At 42.3% G+C, this 21,110-nt stretch overlaps 1 protein-coding gene across 2 annotated transcripts; it reads left to right on the top strand.

The window, feature by feature from the left end:
• Positions 1–322: 322 nt before the first annotated feature.
• On the top strand, positions 323–19,971 carry LOC309393041 (transforming protein RhoA-like). Of its 2 annotated transcripts, none has more exons than XM_081954776.1 (5): positions 323–474; positions 14,621–14,781; positions 15,325–15,445; positions 18,287–18,417; positions 18,637–19,971. In XM_081954776.1, exons 2-5 carry the CDS (start codon positions 14,626–14,628, stop codon positions 18,808–18,810), a joined length of 582 nt encoding a protein of 193 aa, XP_081810902.1. In that variant the 5' UTR covers positions 323–474; positions 14,621–14,625; the 3' UTR covers positions 18,811–19,971. The 2 variants fall into 2 exon arrangements, with proteins under 2 accessions (XP_081810902.1, XP_081810903.1); XM_081954777.1 differs by having other exon boundaries at positions 327–474; positions 14,624–14,781.
• Positions 19,972–21,110: the final 1,139 nt, after the last annotated feature.

The raw sequence follows: 21,110 nt of genomic DNA, 5'->3' as shown, positions 1-21,110 counted from the left end.
CTTTCTTCATGCGTCTTCATTGGCCACGAACACACGGCCAATGACAACCAAGTCTAGGAAAGGAATGGCCCGCCTTCCGTGTGCAGTTGGACACATTTTTACTTAATCTAGGCACGATTGGTCTATCTGCATTGCCTATCAGATCGTTCTGGAGTTTGGCTGCCGATTGGTCGTCGGCTTCCATCATTCCGGAATCGGACAGCGCCCGATGACACGATCAAACAGAAGTTGGAGAGCATGGTGCTTTCCCATTGCTCGCCCTCTATTGTCAATCTGAAAGTGGGGCGGACTCGGACCTCTTATATGACGGCAGAGCTCCAAGAAGTTTGCATAGAGTTATGCAATAGGGTGGAGGTTCTTGTCAATCACGAAGTGGGTGGGGTTTGTAAGGGGCAGCTGTGGAGAGTCCGGGCGGCGGCGGCGGCGGCGGTGAGGGGAGCCGGGCGGAGCCGGCAGTCGGGTGAAACGAAACCGGTAAGAAAGCAATTTGTGGGAGATTGGATTAAAAAAAAAAGACTGGGATACTTTGTTTTACGAGGATGAGAACATTTAAGAAGTTTGGAAAGGGGGGTTCAAAGGGCTGAAGCTTTTTAAAAAAACAGTTGGGGTAAAGTTGGATGCAGGGTGGGAAGGAATCGGAGAGGTGCCTGGGACGCATGCGCGAAGTGAGAAGACAGTTGGCGGTGGGGCGGCTCGTGCCTCTCTCCCAAGCGGTGCAGGCGGCGGGGGGGGAATGAACGGGTTTTGATTGGGTGGAGAGGGTCTCAGTTACGAAGTCGGGGGTGAAGGTATACGGGGTCCCTCGCGCTCGCGCAGCTTAGGTTTGTAGTTTTGGGGCGGGGGTAGCTTATGAAAAGAAAAAAAAAGTCCAACCAACACACCCGCTGGTTTCCGGCTCGATTCGGAAATCTCCATTTTACACGGTAAAAGTGGTTAAAGGCGCTCTGGAAATTCCCTTCGAGGGGAGCTGGGAAGCCAGGCGCCTGCTTTTCTTGTCTCCCCCCCCCCTCGTGGCCTCTGTGTTTCCTCGCCTGTTTTCACAATGAAGTTGAAGTGACTTCGGATGACAGACTCAACCACTTGTTTGTACGTAATATCGGTGTAGTCTCTGGCGCTTGCTTCTTAGTGGTCACAGATTTGCATGGTGCAGGAGTGTAGTGAAAACGATTAAAGAGCAGAACGCTTTAAATTGCTCCATGTTCATTTATCCCGGTGACAAAGAGAGAGAGAGAAGTTTGTACATCACAGTTTTACTGTTAATATAGAAAGCTTGGGAACTTTGGAAGCTATGCAAAACGCATTTCCGCTTTCTTGTTAAAAATAAAATCTCCTAAAATATATGCAGTGTTTTCGTTTCGTGTCCTAAGACCACTGAAATGTAAAATGTGTATGTTTTTATCCCTGTTTGGACAATAACAAATAAAATTGTAGACACAAAACTTTACCACTTCCACAGTAATCGTATCTTTGTTTTGGCTTGTTGAAAGTCGGAGAAGAACCGACATCACAAATTTTATGGTAAATGTAAAAAAATGGAATTCATCTTAATCTGTTGGCTAAGCTTTTTCATCTGTAAATATGAAGGATAGTTTGAGAACACACACATGATTACAGTAATTGTACAGTAATTACAATTGTACAGTAAATTTCAGCTGTACTGTACAAGGACTGTCTGGTTTGGGAGTCAAATCTAATTAAGTTGAATTTTGTGAAATAAGTTCTGTAGAAATTTGGAAATGTGCTGCATATACTGCAGTACATTATTTTTCTAATCAATTTTCTTTGAGCTACATTTAAGTTGAAAGTTTTCAGGAATTAAGATTTGGTTTTGTATGTTTGTGTCTTGAATATATATGTATAGTTGCAGATACCTACATTATTTATTTATTATTATTATTATTATTATTATTATTATTATTATTATTATTATTATTATTATTATGCTGTTGGTAGATAGGTAGATTTTTGTATATGATCTTGTCTTTTATGGCAACCCTATAACAATTCGCACTTAAGCAATATCTGTAGTATTGGTGGAGAGAATTCAGTGTGCAAGGTTCTGTTTTCCCAAACTTCTGCTTTTCCCATGGAAAAAATGGTGACACATCCACATAGGAGAAGTATAAAATGTTCCAGCTTCTCTCTTTATTCCCCCTTATCCAACTTTGTTTTCTTTAAGTCAGAGGTGGGCAAAAGTCAGTCAGGATCTGGTAATTTTCTGGAAGATTTGTGGCACAGTAAAATCAGCAAAGAATTGATTGAATTATTTATACATTCCAGGAAAAACTGCCTGTTCTAAATTGCATTAGTAGTTTAATTTTGAAATAAAAATATATTAACACATTTGAAAACTTGAGGTGCAAACTTATTTTGATACTGAAAACTGATTCCTCAGCTCAGCATGTGCTTGGAGGAATCTACAGTTGTATTTAATTTCTTGAGGAATTGTTTTTATTTACTCATTAGTTTGTTTCAAAAGTTCTGAGATCCAGCAATTTCAATTTATTACAGCCATTATTCAGCAAAAACAATGAACTAAATAGATCCTATCTAATTAAATGAGAGGGGGCATTGTGTGATACTTTTATCTTAGTGTTTATGATCAAGTGTTTATGGTCAATTACTTATCCACTCTTTGGGCTAGAACCAGTGATAAATTGAAAGTCAAGAGTAATCTCAGGCTGCAAATGTTAAATCCTTCTCATTCTGCTCTTAATGTTCTTTACTAAACTTTCACCTATGATATTCTTTATTTGTGTAACTGGATTGCACAATGGATATAGCATGTCTTAAGCTTATCCCCAATAATAGTTCTTCAAATATGAGAATATTCATATCCAGCAATTTATTGATTTCTTAGTTCTAGATTCAAATGTATTTAAAAAATCTTAATTAAAATAATTTTTTACATCAGAAACCATGCTTTATCAAGTATGAATAGTATTAATTTTGATACATTGTGTATGAGAATAGAAACAAAATGCTCTCAAATCCCCAATACTGAGTTGCTACAGTTCTTTATTGTGAGCTATCTAAAACTTTTTCTGCAGGTGGATTGTTACTGTGAGTTAACTCTCTTGAATGGTATGTTGAATATCAAAGCTTTGTTAAATCACTGGGATGATACTCATTTTTATTTTGGTTCCAAAGGTGTTTTTCAAAAGTCAACTGGACTTTCTTAATTTTTTCTTTCTCCTGAAAATGTTTCACTTCTCATCCAAGAACTTCTTCAGTTCTGGATGAGAAGCAAAACATTTTCAAGGAAAAAAACCCAAGAAAATCCAGTTGCCTTTTAAAAAACAACTGACCTGGATGATTGAGAATCTCCATAGACATTAAGGTAAATGGGCACTATCTGTAGTTCTTTTTTAAAAAAAATTATAAGTAATATAAGAAAGGAGATTTCATTACAGTGAAAGAGTAAAGGGACGGCTGATTAGAGTGTGTACATTCTGGGGAAGCCAACCTAAATCCCATATAGTAGAATTTTGGGACTGGTTTTGGTGACTAAAAATACAATTTGCTTGACCAACAGGTACACTAAATGCTTGTTAAAAGATTTTAAGGCCAGAACTAACTGATCAAATTAAATTCCACAGAATCCTGAAAACAGTTCATACTGCTAGAGAATCCTCCATAAGAGCAATGTTAACCTCTCCTTGGTGCTAGACTGCAATCAAACACAGTTCCAATTAACAAACTCTGAAATTAAGATATGTTGTTCTCTAGTATATGATTAGTGTCAACATCCTCAAGTGACTCAGCAAGTTGGCAAACAATTTTATTATGATTTAATTAAGCATAGGGTGAGAGCGCTAAGAATAGTTCCTATTCTCTTCATCTGAGTATTTGAGAGAAGATTGTTTAGAACACCAGATATTGGTGTAACTTTCCTAGCTTTAAATATGTTTATCCTCACATCCAAAGCATTTTCTCACTGTTCAGTTCCTCTCTTACTAACCTTGAGCTATGTTATAAAAACATTCTCATCTTTAAAAACAGAATGTAAGTTTCCAGCAACATTAGATTTGGCAGTGCCAGATTTCAGAAGTGGGCAAATGAGAAATTTTCCTGCAGAAAAAACAAACAAAACCCTTCTGTTTTGGACCTAATGAGTCAGACTGTAGAAAATACCAATTAACTCATTCAGTTCTTTTTCATAAGCATTGTTAATATGACATTTGCTAATGTTGTGTATTACATTATTAATTTTTATTTTTAATGCAAATTAAAATTTAAATACACTTTTAAAAATAAATAAAGTATAGTAAAAGCTATTTCAGTCTTATTGTAAATCAAGGTTTGTCCCTCTGGTTATTGCTGAGTTGCAGTTGATATCAGTCGCCTACCAGCATGGCCAATAGTTACCGTATTTTTCAGAGTATAAGACACACCTTTTTTCCTCAAAAAAAAAGGCTGAAAATCTGGGTGCGTCTTGTACATCAAATACAGCATTTTTGGTCTCCCGAAGCCCAACCCCCTTCACCAAAATGGCTGTGCATAGCCTTATGGAGGCTTTCAGAGAGCTCCTGGGGGCTGGGGAGGGCAGAAATGAGCAAAAAACGGGCCGTTTTTTGCCAGCCCCCAGCAGCACTCTATAAGCTTCCATAAGGCTATGCAGGCAATTTCTTTTGACAAACACTGGGTCTGCTTTCCGGAAAAATGGGCCATTTTTTGCTCGTTCTCCCCCCCCTCCAGCACTCTGCAAGCCCCCCAATGCTATTCATGCCTTTTTAAAAAACGGGCCATTTGGGGGAGGCTTGCAGAGTGCAAAAACTTTTTTTTTCCTTTTGGAAAGCTCTTTAACTGATTGATGAGAATTACATTGATCAAGTGCTGTGCCAGCATAAATGAAGTCTTAGGTGCTGCATATTGTCAGCGATTTCCTTCTCCAGCACATGAATAAATACACCTGGAAATATCTACCTACCTACCTACTCTCTCTCTCTCCCTCCCTCCCTACCTACTGTATTTTTCTCTCTCTGTCTATCCCTAACTGTCTGTTTCTCTCTCTCCCCCCTCTATCTACCTACCTATATACCTAGCTACCTACTCTCTCTCCCTACCTATCTACTGTATTTCTCTCTCTATCCCTCTATCTACCTACTTACCTACCTATCTACTCACTCTCTCTCTCCCTACCTATCTTCTGTATTTTTCTCTCTCTATCCCTTTATTTACCTACCTAACTACTCTCTCTCCCTACCTACCTACTGTATTTCTCTCTCTTTCTCTCCCTCTCTCTCCCTCTACCTACCTACTTGTTTTTTTAATTTGCCTCTTCAAAACCTTGGTGCATCTTATACTCCAAAAATACGGTATACAGGTAGTCCTTGACTTACTACTGCAGTTGGGACAAAACTTTCCATTGCTAAGCAAGGCTGGTGTTAAATAAGTCATGCCCAATTTTACAACTTTTTTTTTTTGCCATGATTAAGTGAGTCACTGTAAATCACATGGTGAATCCAGTTTCCCCCATACCTTTGCTGTCAGAAGGCAGCTGGGAAGGTCACAAATGGTGATCACATGAGCACAGGATGTGGCAAGTGTTGTAAATACATATTGGTTGCCAAGCACTAACATTTTGATCACTTGACCATAGGAATGCTGTAATAGTATTAAGTGCAAGGACCAATCCTAAATCACTTTTTTCATTGCTGTTTTAACTGCAAACAATTATTAAATGAATGATATCACCTGTATCTGATTGGATTTGTACAACATCTGATGTTGCATAGTTGTGCTTGTGACATATGCTGATCACAGATACGCAAAACCACATTTACCCGGCATCATTGAACTCCAGGTTTCCAAGGATAGATTGTTTTTTATATTAAGGTAGCAATAGTTAAATTAAGTGAATGCACACAGTTAGAGCCTATATAGTTGCTAACCTGCTTCACCCATCTTACTAAACCATGGTTTGTTTAATAATGCTTTTAAATAAGTCACTATTGGCTGGGTTTGCATAATATATGCTATAATACTTTATACATAAATCATTTTATGGTTAAAGTCCTGACAGCGTCTAAGAACAACACATCATCATGACATTGATTGCTAGTAAACTTGCAGGGCTAATTCTGATTCCTTATTATTATATTTGTTGGCTTTGTATGGTGGCCCAATTATCAAGCCTTTTGGATCTAGTTGTCAGAGCCTGGGTAAAACTAAATCTGCCTGTCTAGCCCAGTCATTTAGAGGAAGCCTGTTGACAGTATCTGCCTATAGAAGAAATATATGGAGTGGTTTAGGCAGCAGGTCTTCTCTGCTGCCTAAATAAGCATCTCCCTTTAGAACTTTCCTCCTGCAGTTAAATTCAGCTCCTGCTCTTTTATAGCTTTCCAAAGTAACTTAAAGCTATTTCATTTCAATGTGCTTTTGGCTTCAATGAGTAATTGGAAGTGATACATATTAGAGGGATATACTTGGAATTTTATTTCCATGTTGTAAGTTGGGATAAATATTTGCCTGTTGCTTAGAATCCTTAAAGACAGGTATGGATTCTAAAAAATATTTTAAAAATTATAAAGATAGATAGGTTCAAAGCATGCATTTCAGATACCATGTGATTTCACAGACATCAAAAATAAAATGGCAAAAATGGGGTTTTGACCATTTTGAAAAATACAAGTATTCTTGCTTACTGAGACTGTTTGGGACAGAAACTCCATTGCTAACCAGTGTGGTCACAAAGCATGATGTCACATGACTGCATCAACTTCACCAAGGCAGTTCCAGCAGTCCTATTGTAGGCGAATCCTGCACATTTGCAGCATCCTATCTTCATATATTTTCCATTTTCGACCTCCTACCGGCTTCCCCATTGACTTTGCTTGTTGACTAAGGGACATTACAATGTCATAATAGTGATCCAGTTAGCGAGCATCTGAATCATGATTGGGTGACTACGGCGACACTGCAATGGCTGCAAGTACTAAGGACAGACTTAATTTCCCTCATTCAGTGCCATTGTAACTTTGAATGGTCACTGAACAAATGGTCATTAAATGAGGAGTGCCCATAAGAGGAGAAGCAGAATGTGGCAGCATAGGAAGTAAATATTGTGCCGATTATTTGGCATGTGTAACACCACTATTCTGTAAGCTGTATTAGTTGTCAGAATGCTTCCTGATGGAATTCAAGGTGCTGTTGTCACCTTTAAAGACCTTCTTAAGTTTGGATCAGGTTAAAGAACTCCACAGTTCTTTCGAGCCAGACATGATGAGCATGCTTTGGATCCCATCAGGTAGGGAGTGTTGGTTAGTGGAGCCTACAAGATGTAACTATCTTTTCTGCCACAGTTCCCTCCCTATGGGACATTTCCCTTCTTCAGATCTGGGTGGCCCCAATTCTGCTGGCCTTTCAAAAGCCTTTAAAGATCTGCCTCTGGACCTGGGTGTGTTTAAGGATCTGTTTCTTGCTTATAGTATTGATTATTGTAAGATATGTTCTCAGCTGCTTTGTATTTTATTTTTGGATTATTCACTGCTCACAGTCACTTGATGAATTGGGCAGACATACAAATTGAATGGATTAATAAATAAATAATGGCTTATTGCAATATTTTATTAAAAATATTACAGGTAGTCCTTGGCTTACAACCACAATTGAGCCTAAAATTTCTGTTGCTGAGTGAAACAGTTCTTCAGGGAATGTTGCCCCATGTTACAATCTTTCTTGCCACAGTTAAGTGAATCATTGCAGATGTCAAATTAGTAACTGGTTGTTAAGTAAACTTGGCTTCCCCATTGACTTTGCTTGTCAGGAGATGGCAAAAGAGGATCCCAGGACCCTGGGACTCTGCCCAACTGTCATAAATATGAACCAGTTGCCAAGCATCTGAATTTTGATCAGATGACCATGAGGATACTGCAGTGGTTATAAGTGTGAAAAACGGTCATAAGTCAGTTTTTTCAGTGCCATTGTAACTTTGAAGAGTCACTAAGCGAACTATTATAAGTTGAGGACTTATCTGTACCTTAAATGAAATGTAACTCATAGATGCAGAATTTGTTAAATTACCTTTACGTACAAATAGGACAAGTGCTTATTTGAGCATATATTGCATAGAATATTATGTACACAATGTAGCTTTCACTTGCAATGGTACTAACATAAGAAGTTCCAGCAGTCAATCATAATATCTAACTTCTTCCATCTCGGGCCCAAATCTCTGGAATGTCCTCCCTCTTTGATACTTTTTTTAAATAAAAAAACAGACTTTTAATAACAGTTAAAATGAAATTTGAACTATAATGTTCATTATTATATATTTAATATAAATTCCCATAAGACTTTAGTTGTCAATGGTACAAAAAGAAACTCTGAGGTTTAATCTTTTTATTGTGCTTAACTTGTTTAAATGACACAATTTAATATTTCAAATGAGGGTGATTTTTTTTTGGGGGGGGGACACTTATATGTGATTCTGGCTCGATTGTGTTTCTTCACATGCCAGTTTTATGTATTTTTTAAAAAAGAAGGTTTGTATCTTTCTGTTTTCTTTAAATAAGATGCCCAGGTATCAAGGATGACTGCCTGCTTTCTGCATCAACATTTGTAGAAATTCTCCATCTACAACACTTCTCACAAGAATGAATTGCACTGCTAGAGTTGAGCAGTGTGCATCCCAATATTGAAACAGGGTTTACTACTTGCTCACTTTTCCATTATTGTATATGAGGTTTTGCTGATAATGATTTATATTTATTTATATAAGTATAAGTGTGTGTGTGTGTGTGTGTATCTATATCTATCTATCTATCTATCTATCTATCTATCTATCTATCTATCTATCTATATATATATATATATATATATGTTTCAGGTTTATAATCTGTCAGCCAAGAGGACTTTTAACAATCTTGTTTTAATTTAACTCTACAATAGTTAAGATCAATACTTTACAGAGTAATTACTCACCTTGCCTCTCCCAAAATGTTTTCCTCCTCCTCCCTAGCTTCCTTAGTTGATAAAGATTATATCCAGACAGATTTTAGATGATTGATAACCCAATGAAATTGAATATTGTAGTCTTAGGGCAGGGAAATGAAATATGTAATTGGGGCCAAGCCCAAAATGCAGTAAATCTTAGATTTGTAGCATTTAGATATTACACACTTTGGTTTGCGTGGCTTTATATTCATACTGATTAAAATAAGCATAAAATAGGAAGTCCCTGATATGTCAGTAAAGTCTTACATGTCAGTAAATGATGAGATTGAATTTTGACTAATCATTGTATAGATAGTCCTTGATTTACAATAGTTTGTTTGGTGACCATTCAAACACAATGGCATTGGAAAAAGTGACATGACCATTTTTCACACTTAAAACCATTATAGCATCCCCAGAGTCATACAATCAAAAATCAATTGCTTGTCAACTGGTTCATATTTATGACGGTTACAGTGTCCCAGGTTCATGTGATCACCTTTTGCAACTTTAATACAATAATAATACAATAGTAGAGTTGGAAGGGACCTTGGAGGTCTTCTAGTCCAACCCCCTGCCTAGGCAGGAAACCCTATACCGTTTCAGACAAATAGCTATCCAACATCTTCTTAAAGACTTCCAGTGTTGGGGCATTCACAACTTCTGGAGGCAAGCTGTTCCACTGATTAATTGTTCTCACTGTCAGGAAATTTCTCCTCAGTTCTAAGTTGCTTCTCTCCTTGATTAGTTTCCACCCATTGCTTCTTGTTCTACCCTCAGGTGCTTTGGAGAATAGTTTGACTCCCTCTTCTTTGTGGCAACCTCTGAGATATTGGAATAATGCTATCATGTCTCCCCTAGTCCTTCTTTCTCTTAAGCTAAACATACCCAGTTCCTGCAACCGTTCTTCATATGTTTTAGTCTCCAGTCCCCTAATCATCTTTGTTGCTCTTCTCTGCACTCTTTCTAGAGTCTCCACATCTTTTTTACATCGTGGCGACCAGAACTGAATGCAGTATTCCAAGTGTGGCCTTACCAAGGCATTATAAAGTGGTATTAACACTTCACGTGATCTTGATTCTATCCCTCTGTTGATGCAGCCTAGAACTGTGTTGGCTTTTTTGGCAGCTGCTGCACACTGCTGGCTCATATTTAAATGGTTGTCCACTAGGACTCCAAGATCCCTTTCACAGTTACTACTACTGAGTAAGGTATCACCTATACTGTACCTGTGCATTCCGTTTTTGTTGCCTAAATGTAGAACCTTACTCTTTTCACCATTGAATTTCATTTTATTAGATAGTGCCCAATGTTCAAGTTTGTCAAGATCCTTCTGTATCTTAAGCCTATCTTCTGGAGTGTTGGCTATTCCTGCCAGCTTGGTATCATCTGCAAATTTGATGAGTTCCCCATTTATTCCCTCATCCAAATCATTGATGAAGATGTTGAAGAGTACTGGGCCTAAAACAGAGCCTTGGGGTACTCCACTGCATACTTCCCTCCATGTAGATGCAGTTCCATTGAGAACTACACGTTGAGTGCGGTTGGTCAGCCAGTTACCAAATAAATAAATATAATAAATAAATTGAATTTATTAGCCGCTCCCTTTCCAAGTAGGACTCGGGGCGGCGTACAATGGAGCATATAAAACATAGAAAATGTATAAAAAACAAATAGACATACATACATACCAAACACATATACACATACACGGACACGGACACGGAGGAGGTAACAAATTACATCATATAGACAGTTAAAATTAGCATTAAAATACCCCAATTGTAAGAACTCAATATGTAATTAAAAATTTAACGTTTAAAAACAATTTAAAAAACAGTTAGGAGGAATAAGAGAAAAATTACGATTGAGCCAGGCCAGATAATTGAAAGAGGTGGGTCTTCAGCTGTACACGGAAGGAGCGGAGATCGGACGTAATCCTGATGTCACGGGGGAGGTCATTCCACAGGGCTGGGCCCATCACAGAGAAGGCTCTGCTCCTGGGTGTCGCCCCCCGACACTGTTTGGCGGACGGCACCCGGAGAAGTCCCTCTCTGTGTGAGCGAATCGGTCGTAGGGATGTGTGGGGCAGGATGCGATCCTGCATGTAACTAGGCCCTATGCCATGAAGCGCTTTAAAGATCATGATCAAAACCTTGAAACGCACTCGGAAGACCACAGGAAGCCAGTGCAGCTCGCGCAGGAGAGGTGTTACAGGGGAGTATCTAGTCCTCCCCATAATCACCCGCGCGGCCGCGTTCTGGACCAACTGTAGTCTCCGAGTGCATCTCAAGGGAAGCCCCATGTAGAGAGCATTGCAGTAATCCAGGCGAGACGTCACTAGCGCATGGGTGACTGTGCGTAGGGCATCCCGGTCCAATAAGGGGCGCAATTGGCGCATCAGGCGGACCTGATGGAACGCCCCCCTTGCCACGGCTGTTACATGGTCATCCATGGACAGCCGGGCATCTAGGAGGACGCCCAAATTGCGCACCTGTTCCATGGGGGCTAGTTGGACGCCCCCAATGGCCAGAGATGGAAGCACCTGGTTGAACCGGGAGGCCGGAAGCCACAGCCACTCCGTCTTGGAAGGGTTGAGTTTTAGTCGGTTGCCATCCATCCAGACCCATACGGCCTCCAGACACCGGGACATCATTTCGACAGCCTCATTGGGGTGGTTCGGGGTGGAAATGTATAGCTGAGTATCATCAGCATACAGATGATATCCCACACCAAAACCACGGATGATCTCGCCCAGCGGTTTCATATATGTGTTGAACAGGAGAGGCGAGAGCACCGATCCCTGTGGCACTCCACATGTGAGTGGCCTCCGGGTCGAACTCTGCTCCCCTGCCAACACACGTTGCGTCCGATCAGAGAGGTAGGAGCCAAACCACCGTAAAACGGTGCCCCTGACTCCCAGCCCCTCTAGCCGGCGCAACAGGATACCATGGTCGATGGTATCGAACGCCGCCGAGAGATCTAATAGGACCAGGATAGAGGAACAACCCCTATCTCTGGCCCTCCAGAGATCATCAACCAATGCGACCAAGGCCGTCTCAGTGCTGTGCCCGGGTCGGAAGCCGGACTGGCGCGGGTCTAGATAATCATTTTCCTCCAGGTGACGAGGGAACTGCTGTGCCACCACACTCTCTACAACCTTCGCTAAAAAAGGAAGGTTGGAGACCGGACGATAATTGACTAGGTCCGTTGGGTCCAGGGAAGGCTTCTTGAGCAGGGGCCTCACCACCGCCTCTTTCAAGGCGGCCGGTAGAGACCCCTCACCCAACGAGGCGTTCACCAGGCCCAGGAGCCAGTCGCGCGTAACCTCCCAGGATGCCAGTACAAGCCAGGAGGGACACGGGTCCAATAAACATGTGGTGGGTCGCAGACGTCCACGCAACCTGTCCAAATCCTCGATGGCAACCGAGTCGAACTCCTCCCAGAGCGGTCCCTCAAGACTCGCCACGGGCGTCTCTACTGGACCACTGAAAGGGGCCCATCCCGTCCGGATTTGAGCGACTTTGTCCTGTAGATATTTCCCAAACTCCTCTGCTCTGCCCTGTAGTGGGGCTTCCCGTGGTCTCTCAAACAAGAGGGAACGGGTCACCCGAAACAGGGCGGCAGGGCGGTTATCTGCAGACGCAATAAGAGCGGCACAATGTTGACGTTTGGCCGCTCTTAATGCCACGAGGTACGTCTTCAAATATGCTCGTACCTGTGCTCGGTCAAATTCGGAACGGGAGGATCTCCAACGACTCTCTAGGCGTCTCTTGTGGCGTTTCATCACCCTTAGCTCCTCGGTAAACCAAGGTGCCAGGGTGGTTCGTCGCCGCAGGAGAGGCCGCAGAGGCGCCACCCGGTTTAGGGCCCCGGCAGTCGCACTATTCCATGCGTCTACCAGGTCCTCCACCCGGGGGCGGGTCAGGTCCACAGGGGGTGGCCCAAGTTCCGTCTGGAACCTATCTGGTTCCATCAGGCGCTTGGGGCGGAACCATCTAATACCTTCCAGTTCCGCCTCCTCGCGGCGGGGGGTAGCACCAGGGAAGTCCAGCCGGAGAAGTGAGTGATCCGACCATGACAGGGGAATAATGTCTAGATCCCCTATTCCCAGATCACTCGTCCACTGGCCAGAGACAAAAACAAGGTCCAGGGTGTGGCCTCCCTCGTGAGTAGGACCCTGAATTAACTGGGTCAGGTCCATGGCTGTCATGGAAGCTATGAACTCCCGCACCCCCTCAGACGCTTCTCCCATCGACGGCAGGTTAAAATCCCCCATCACTAAAAGTTTGGGGGTCTCAACCGCCACCGATGAGATCAGCTCAAGGAGTTCGGGCAGGGCCGCTGATGTATAGCGAGGAGCCAGGTATACTATCAGCAGGCCCAACTGCCTCCCTGGGCCCCATCTCACGACGAGGGACTCACACCCGGATGTCTGCGGCACGGTGAACTCTCTCGGCTCTCAATCCATCTGGTGGTGATGCTGTCTAACCCACATTCTTCTACTTTATCTAGTAGTAGGTTATGGTCTACCTTATCAAAAGCCTTACTGAAGTCCAAGTAAACTATATCAACGGCATTCCTCTGGTCCACTAATTTTGTCACATTATCAAAGAATGCAATAAGATTAGTCTGGCATGATCTGTTTTTGACAAATCCATGTTGACTTTTGGCTATTACTTTGTTTGCTTCTAGGTGTTCGCAAATTCGTTGCTTGATTATTTTTTTCAGAATCTTTCCTGGTATTGAGGTTAGGCTGATAGGTCTGTAGTTTCCTGGATCTAATTTTTTCCCTTTTTTGACAACCAAAGTCAATGGGAAAGCCAGATTCACTTAATATCCACAACAATTCACTTAACAACAGTGGCAAGTAAATTAATAAAATTGGGCAAAACTCACTTAACAAATGTCTCATTTAGCAACATAAATTTTGGGCTCAATAGTGATTGTAAGTTGAACACTACCTGTAGCTTTAATTTCATATTGCTACTTTTAACTTTTGCCCTGCCATTTTGGAAATTCTTGGATGAAGGATTCATGTTAGAATTCTGTCTTCCTTGGGACCAACAATGTTTATAGGTAGTCCTCTCTTAAACTTATCTGGTATATACTTCTGTCACATTTTTTTTTGTTTCAGTGTTGTTGATCTTTCATTCTTCAGACAGTTTTAATCTTATACCATATCTCTTGAAACTATAATGTCAACCACAGTTCTTGAAATGTATGGACTGATTTGGTAGTTCTCAGGTTATAGTTGATGTTCTGGTTCCACAAGTATCCAGGTAATCCTTGACATACGACCACAATTTAGACCAAAATTCCTATTGATAAGCAAGATGGTTGTTAAGTGAGTTGTTCTTGATTTTATGACCTCTTCTCTCCCCCCCCCCCCCTCCCCTCCGTGCTTGATTTTACAATCTTTTTTGTTCTGGCTCTCACTGTTGGTTGGAAACCACCCAGAGTTGGATATAAGGTGGGAGCTATATAAATGTGTTCAATAAATATGAGGATCCAAAAAGTTTGAAATGACGATTGTACCTGAGTCCCTGTAGCGTGATAGGTTTTTTTAAAGGTAAGGTCATCTGAAAATAAAATCAAATGGGACAATATTTAACACTTCTTATTAAAAAAATAGTACACCAAGAGCCATGCAATCAGTTGCTGAAAATGTTTCTTCTTTTAGTAGAGATGGCTGCCATACGCAAGAAACTTGTCATTGTGGGAGATGGAGCTTGTGGAAAGACCTGCCTCCTTATTGTCTTCAGCAAGGACCAATTTCCAGAAGTCTATGTCCCCACTGTGTTTGAGAACTATGTGGCTGACATTGAAGTGGATGGAAAACAGGTAATTTGCTGATTTTCAAGACTCATCCTATAGGAGTTTGAAATGCAAAACGCAGCTGATGGAAAGGGGTGATCATAAGATACATTTGTATTCTGTATATATGCAGAAGCAAAAATAAATTATTTAATTCTGGGGTATGTGTTTTGGAATGTATGAAATGTCTGCTGAAAGTTGGCGGAAGTTATGAGTTTGCCTTTTACCTATTGCTTTGGACACTGGACCAGGCAGTATGCCCATCTGAGATTAAATATATTTTCTCTGTTCTGATTGGTCTATGCAATGTGATTACTTTCTCCAGTTTATCAGCAGTTGTATCTGCTGAAGAACAGGAATTAAAATTAGTGTGAAAGAATTGAAATACAGTAAAAATAAAATGTAGATCTGCATTTTCCCCCAATTGAATTCAGTTAATACTCTGTGCTTTGATTCTGGGCCGTTTCACTGAACCATTCTAAGGATGTAATGGTGTGAGCAACTAGCTTATTTCAGAATCTACTCTTTAAGACCATGTCTCTAAAGTTTGCCAACTTTGTACTTGAACAGGTAGAACTTGCCCTGTGGGATACAGCTGGACAAGAAGATTATGACCGCCTGAGACCCCTGTCTTATCCAGATACAGATGTTATCCTCATGTGCTTCTCCATTGACAGCCCTGACAGTTTAGGTGAGTCTTTAACCTCTCATTTTGTACAGAATAATATTTAAATTGGGAGATGGGGCAGAGAATCCCATTATCCTTCGGAGTGGTGTGTTGAGATCCACACTCAAAATTTGGAGTCATGGAAAATGGTAGGTCAGACCAAGAAACCCTCCTTCCCTTTTTATTTAATTAAAAATTGAGTACAGTTAATTTGATGGCCCTGTATGTATATAAAAGTTTGTTTGTTGGTTACACTAAACATTGTTTTACTTATCAAATACCATGTTTCCCCGAAAATAAGACACGCCCTGCTAATAAGCCCAGTCGGGCTTTTCAGAGCATGCGCTATAATAAGCCCTCCCCTGAAAATAAGCCCGCCCCCAACTATTTAAGCGAATGCGCAACTGGTCCCTGCCATTACCACTGTACCACCTATCGGTACAGCTTCCAGGGCAAAAAGAGGGCCTGCCGCAAAAAGAGTTGCAGGCCAAGCAAAGTGCTTTGCACTCCGTTCCCTCCCGTGCAAAGAGCCTGCCGCAAAAAGAGCAGCAGGCCAGCAATGCGATCACCCTCTCCTGCCTATTCCCTCTCGCGCAAAAAAACACCGCCCACCCCAATGGTAAAGGAAGCCTGCCTGGTTCCTTTCCCCGCCGCCCCTTTAGCATGGGATGGCAGGGAGGGGGGGGAGAAGCGAGGCACGTGTCCTAGGGCTACCAGACTGACAGATCCGCTGCGTTTCTCGCCCTTCCATCCATTGAAGCCCTTTGTAAAAAAAACCTCGCGAGTTGAACTCATGAGGTTTTTTTTACAAGGGGATTCACTGGACAAAAGGGTGAGGAACGTGACGGACCTAGAAAGGTAAGAGGCACGCCTCGCAGCCCAACACCGCCCACCTCACCCCAATGGTAAAGGCACCCTGCCTGGTTCCCTTCCCCGCCGCCCCTTTAGCGAGGGGTGGCAGGTGGGAGGGAGAAGCGGGGCGTGCCTCTTACCTGTTCAGCCCCGCTGCGTTCCTCACCCATTCGTCCAGTGAAGCCCCTTGTAAAAAAAACCACACAAGTTGAACTCACGAGGGTTTTTTTACAAGGACGAAAGGGCAAGGAACGCAGCAGAGCTGTCAGTCTCCCGTAGCACTAGGACACGCATTTTGGGGTGGGGGGGTTGCAAAGGATTTATTAGCTATTCCCAAGCATTTTGGGGTGGGGGGAATGCAAAGGATTTATTAGATTTTCTAGCTTGGACCCGAGGCAACTGGAAACTCGACACAAAACACTTCCTCCCTCCGTGCCTCTCTCTTTCTCCCTTCCCTTCTTCCGATTGGCTGGCGGCTAACTGTCTCTTGAGCCCAAAAGGCCGGGGTGAAGAGTATCTCTCCCAAAGGCCCGTGAGGGAGGGCTGGGGACAGAAGAAAAGGACGAACAGCCAGGTGCCTCACAGCGGAGGCGAAGTGATAAGAGGTGGATGACTGTGGGAGTAACCCTGGGGGCGAAATAGGCAGGCGAAGGGCAGGAGGAGAACAGTCCCATTCCACACTAGGACGTGCTTCTCGCTTCTCCCCCTCCCCTCGCTAAAGGGACGTCGAGGAAGGGAAGAAGCCAGGCAGCTGTTACATTGGGGGTGGGGTGAGAGGTGGTAGGGCAGCAATGCACCTCGCACCCCATTCCCTCTCATGCCAAAAGAACACCTCCCACCAAGCCCCAATGATAATGGCTGCCTGGCTGCTTCCCTTCCCCAACGTCCCTTTAGTGAGGGGTAGCAGTGGGGCGAGAAGCGAGACGCGTGTCCTAGTGCTACGGGAGACTGACAGCTCCGCTGCATTCCATGCCCTTTCGTCTTTGTAAAAAAAAAAACTTGTGAGTTCAACTTGCGAGGTATTTTTAACAAGGGGCTTCACTGGACGAATGGGCGAGGAATGCAGCGGGGCTGAACAGGTAAGAGGCACGCCTTGCTTCTCCCCCCCCCCCCACCTGCCACCCCTCACTAAAGGGGCGGCGGGGAAGGGAACCAGGCAGGGTGCCTTTACCATTGGGGCGAGGTGGGCGGTGTTGGGCCGCGAGGCGCACCTCTTACCTTTCAGGTCCGTCACGTTCCTTGCCAAGCCCCTGGCGAGGAACGCAATGGAACAGGAAAGGTAGAAGGCGTGCCTCGCTTCTCACCTGCCCCAGAAAATAATAGGCCCTCCCCTATAATAAGCCTAAGGCCATATTTCGTGGGTCAAAAAAAATAAGACCCTGTCTTATTTTCGGGGAAACGCGATATTTATATTTCAGAAAAAAAATGTGGACAGCCCTCTGGAGACTGTATTTAGGTTTTTAATCGATTGATTGTCCTAGGGCCTTTTCCTGGTACAGGGAAGAAAGGAGTCCACAGATTTACTCGTTATCCTTTTTCCTTTATATGTGTAGAAATACAGTATATTTATGGTGTCTATTCTTGAACAAAATTGTCAATGTAGTAGGATATGATTGCGCCATTTACTATATTTCTCCATAGCAATACTGTTACTGTAATTTCTTTCTTTTCTGAGGATTGCAGTAATGTTCCAGGAAGGGGAAAGATATTTCCATTTCTTTGAAGCAGCAGTTAAAATTGCAAATGCTTCTCAGAAATTAGCTGCGGGAAAACTTTGGAATAAAGATGCTTTTCCATGTGTCATTAGTATAACCCAAATGTCTTTATATATTAATAGGACTAAGATACTTTGATCTTATTAAAGTTGCAATATTACTGCAAGGTTACAGATAGTTGTAAACAGTTCACAGATTTTCCATCACAATTGTAATATTGTCTTATTACCAAATTACTCAGTGAATGTGAGCCTCCCCTGAAAAGGTGCTAGTTCATTTATGTCCTCTTACTCTACAGAGAACATCCCTGAGAAGTGGACTCCAGAGGTCAAGCACTTCTGTCCCAATGTGCCAATCATCCTGGTAGGAAACAAGAAGGATTTGCGTAATGATGAACATACACGTCGGGAGTTAGCCAAGATGAAGCAGGTGAAGTCAATAGTTTAACATCTCTTTCTGGACCTACTGCTGTCTTTAAAATGGGAATGCTTTGGAATCTGTTTAGAGAAAAAAGATCCTTATTTCAAATGGAAGTTACCTGTGGAAGCCCATAATTCTTATTGCTGGATTTTTGCTGAGTGCTACTTACTACTTATTTCCTTCCTCAGGATGAAGTACAGGAGACCTCACTGTCTTTTTCTCATTTAGGAACCAGTGAAGCCAGAGGAGGGCAGGGATATGGCCAACAGGATTAGTGCTTTTGGCTACCTGGAATGTTCTGCCAAAACAAAGGATGGAGTCCGGGAAGTGTTTGAGATGGCAACCCGAGCTGCCCTACAAGCCAAACGTGGGCGCAAGAAGACCTCATGCCAATTGCTTTAAAGCCTCCCCAGCCTGCCTTCCCTGCCTGCCAGCCGAGTCCTTGAGCTGTTAGCTTCCAGGCTTTCCTCCCTTCTGAATACTGTGCTGAAGGCAGGACTGGCATGTCTCTTCAGAGGGGAATCCTGCTAGAGCTGGGCAGGGGTTCTTCTGGAGCATGGCAACTAACTATGGAGATGGGTTTCTCAATCTGTCCCAGGCTGTTTCCATCACTCTGCGGGGGTGGCATTTTCCCCTTCCATTACAAAAGTCTGACCCTTCCACAGAAGGTCAGAAGGTGTTGGCCTTTGATGGGTCAGTGGGAGAGCTCCTTGTCCTTCTATGCCTGCTTGCTCATAGCAGCCTTGCCTCTTTTGTTAGTAGCCCACGGCACTACATTGTTCTTGGCAATTCTTTTAGAGAAGACTTCTTGCAAATTGTGAAAGCTTCTTGCTTTAGTAATCTGAATATCCAGCCCCAGAGAGTTTCCCCTAGCGCAAAAGGGACTGTTGATTTGTGAAACAAGTCAGTCACTTTGGGAGGTAGGGAATGCCTCCGGCACAGCAGTCAACAGTTCACTTAGCACCTCCTACTTTGGCAGATACATTGATTCCTTTGTTGCATTTTCTGCTGTTTAGGGTGTAGCAGAATTACTTTGGACCATGTCCCTTTCCTCAAGGAAAAGACCAATCAAAAAGCCATCTAATTTAAGATTTTATTTTGAGGGGTGCCTTGTTAAAATGGCACAGGCTCCTTTACCTTTTACTTCTACCCTGAATAATTTTTTAAAAATAAAATATTTAATTTCCTGACAGGAGAGCAGGGAGCTTTTTCTTTCAGTCTGCTCAGGAGATTGGGTCTTACAGCTTGGCCCCTTCTTAGCAACGTATCTACATTTGTAAGCAGAGGTGCTATGGGCCAGCTTTTTGGATCTGTGGCTGAAATAGTCACTGCCACAGCTCCCAAGTGCAAAGGACCTTACTCTGTTGCTTCTGTCTCTCTGCTCTCATTCACTCCTGCTGCTGCCTCCTTCTCTTCCCTCCCCAACTCCACTCACTGCATTGCCACCGGGATGTATGATTTTTGTGTTTAATTTGTATTCACATGTTTAAAAAGTGGTTGTTACTTTTCAAAATGTACTTGAAAGAGAAATCTGTAATAAATTTGTAGCAATGTTTAGTATAAGTGAGGTTCTGATTCTTGCCTCTTTACACATTTGCTGTTGAAAGGGAACCCTCTGTAGCCAAGAAAGATGAAAGTTGCTAGGACAGGGTCACAGAATAGTTCTCACTAGAGGGTACATTTCAAGAAAATCAAGTGAATGGCATGGAATAATTTATGTGCACTTTAAGACAGTCAAAGAGCATGTCTTACCTCGGACCTCCGCTCCTTCCGTAAGAAACTCAAGACCCACCTGTTTCGACTAGCCGGCCTGGCCTAATTGTAATTACAAGTAACACTCATTACTGACCTTCCTGGATGGCTTTCTAAATTTTAAATCTTGGGATTTTAAATTGGTTTTAGAATTGTTTTAATTATTTAATTAGTTTGGGTTATATATACAGACTGTATGTTTGCGTGGTTCTGTCTGGTGTTTTATGTCATGTTTTGTTGTTTTTATATATGAACGGTCTGTACACCGCCCCGAGTCCCTGCGGGGAGAGGGGGCGGTCTATAAATTTAATAAACCTTTAAACCTTTAAACCTTAGCCCCGCTATTAGAAATAGGGTAAATACTTTAAAATGACGTATTGGAACATAGGAATATCCAGTGAGAAGCATAATTTCTCTTGGATTCTGGCTACAAACAATCCTGATAACCACACGTTTTCCTGAATCCATATAGTTTCAGTAATATCCATAAAAGTACCTGTCCTCTAAGTGGATAGAAATGAAGAGTAGCAGTCTAAACAAAAACATTTTTTCATGATCAAATTTTAAATGGTTCAATTCTCAATACTATCTGTGATTTGGGACATCTTATTTGCTAGAAACCACTGTTTGTTACAAAGAAAATCAGGATGGAAATAGGTTCATAGCATTGTGTGTCAAGCAACTGGGATGTTCTGGTTTTGAGCCATTTGTTCTCAATCTACATATACCTTCCTCAACTACTCCCCTTGTTCAAGGGATCATAGATATATGTGCTGTTTGGCTTGCTTGTACATGAGTGCTGCATCTCTTCAGTCCAACAAAGCAGTATTATGATGCTGATGTTGGTAGTTCCCTAGTATCTTACCTCCATTGCTGCTATTTGACATTGAAGCAATCTACACTATGGATATCAAGTAAATATCAAGTAACTTAGAAAAAATTCTATTTTC

Source organism: Natrix helvetica (genome assembly GCF_964273705.1).
Source record: "Natrix helvetica genome assembly, chromosome: 1".
Taxonomy (NCBI): Eukaryota; Metazoa; Chordata; class Lepidosauria; order Squamata; family Natricidae; genus Natrix; species Natrix helvetica.
Note: the sequence above shows the minus strand (reverse complement) of the source record. Positions and strands in the feature narration are given on the sequence as shown.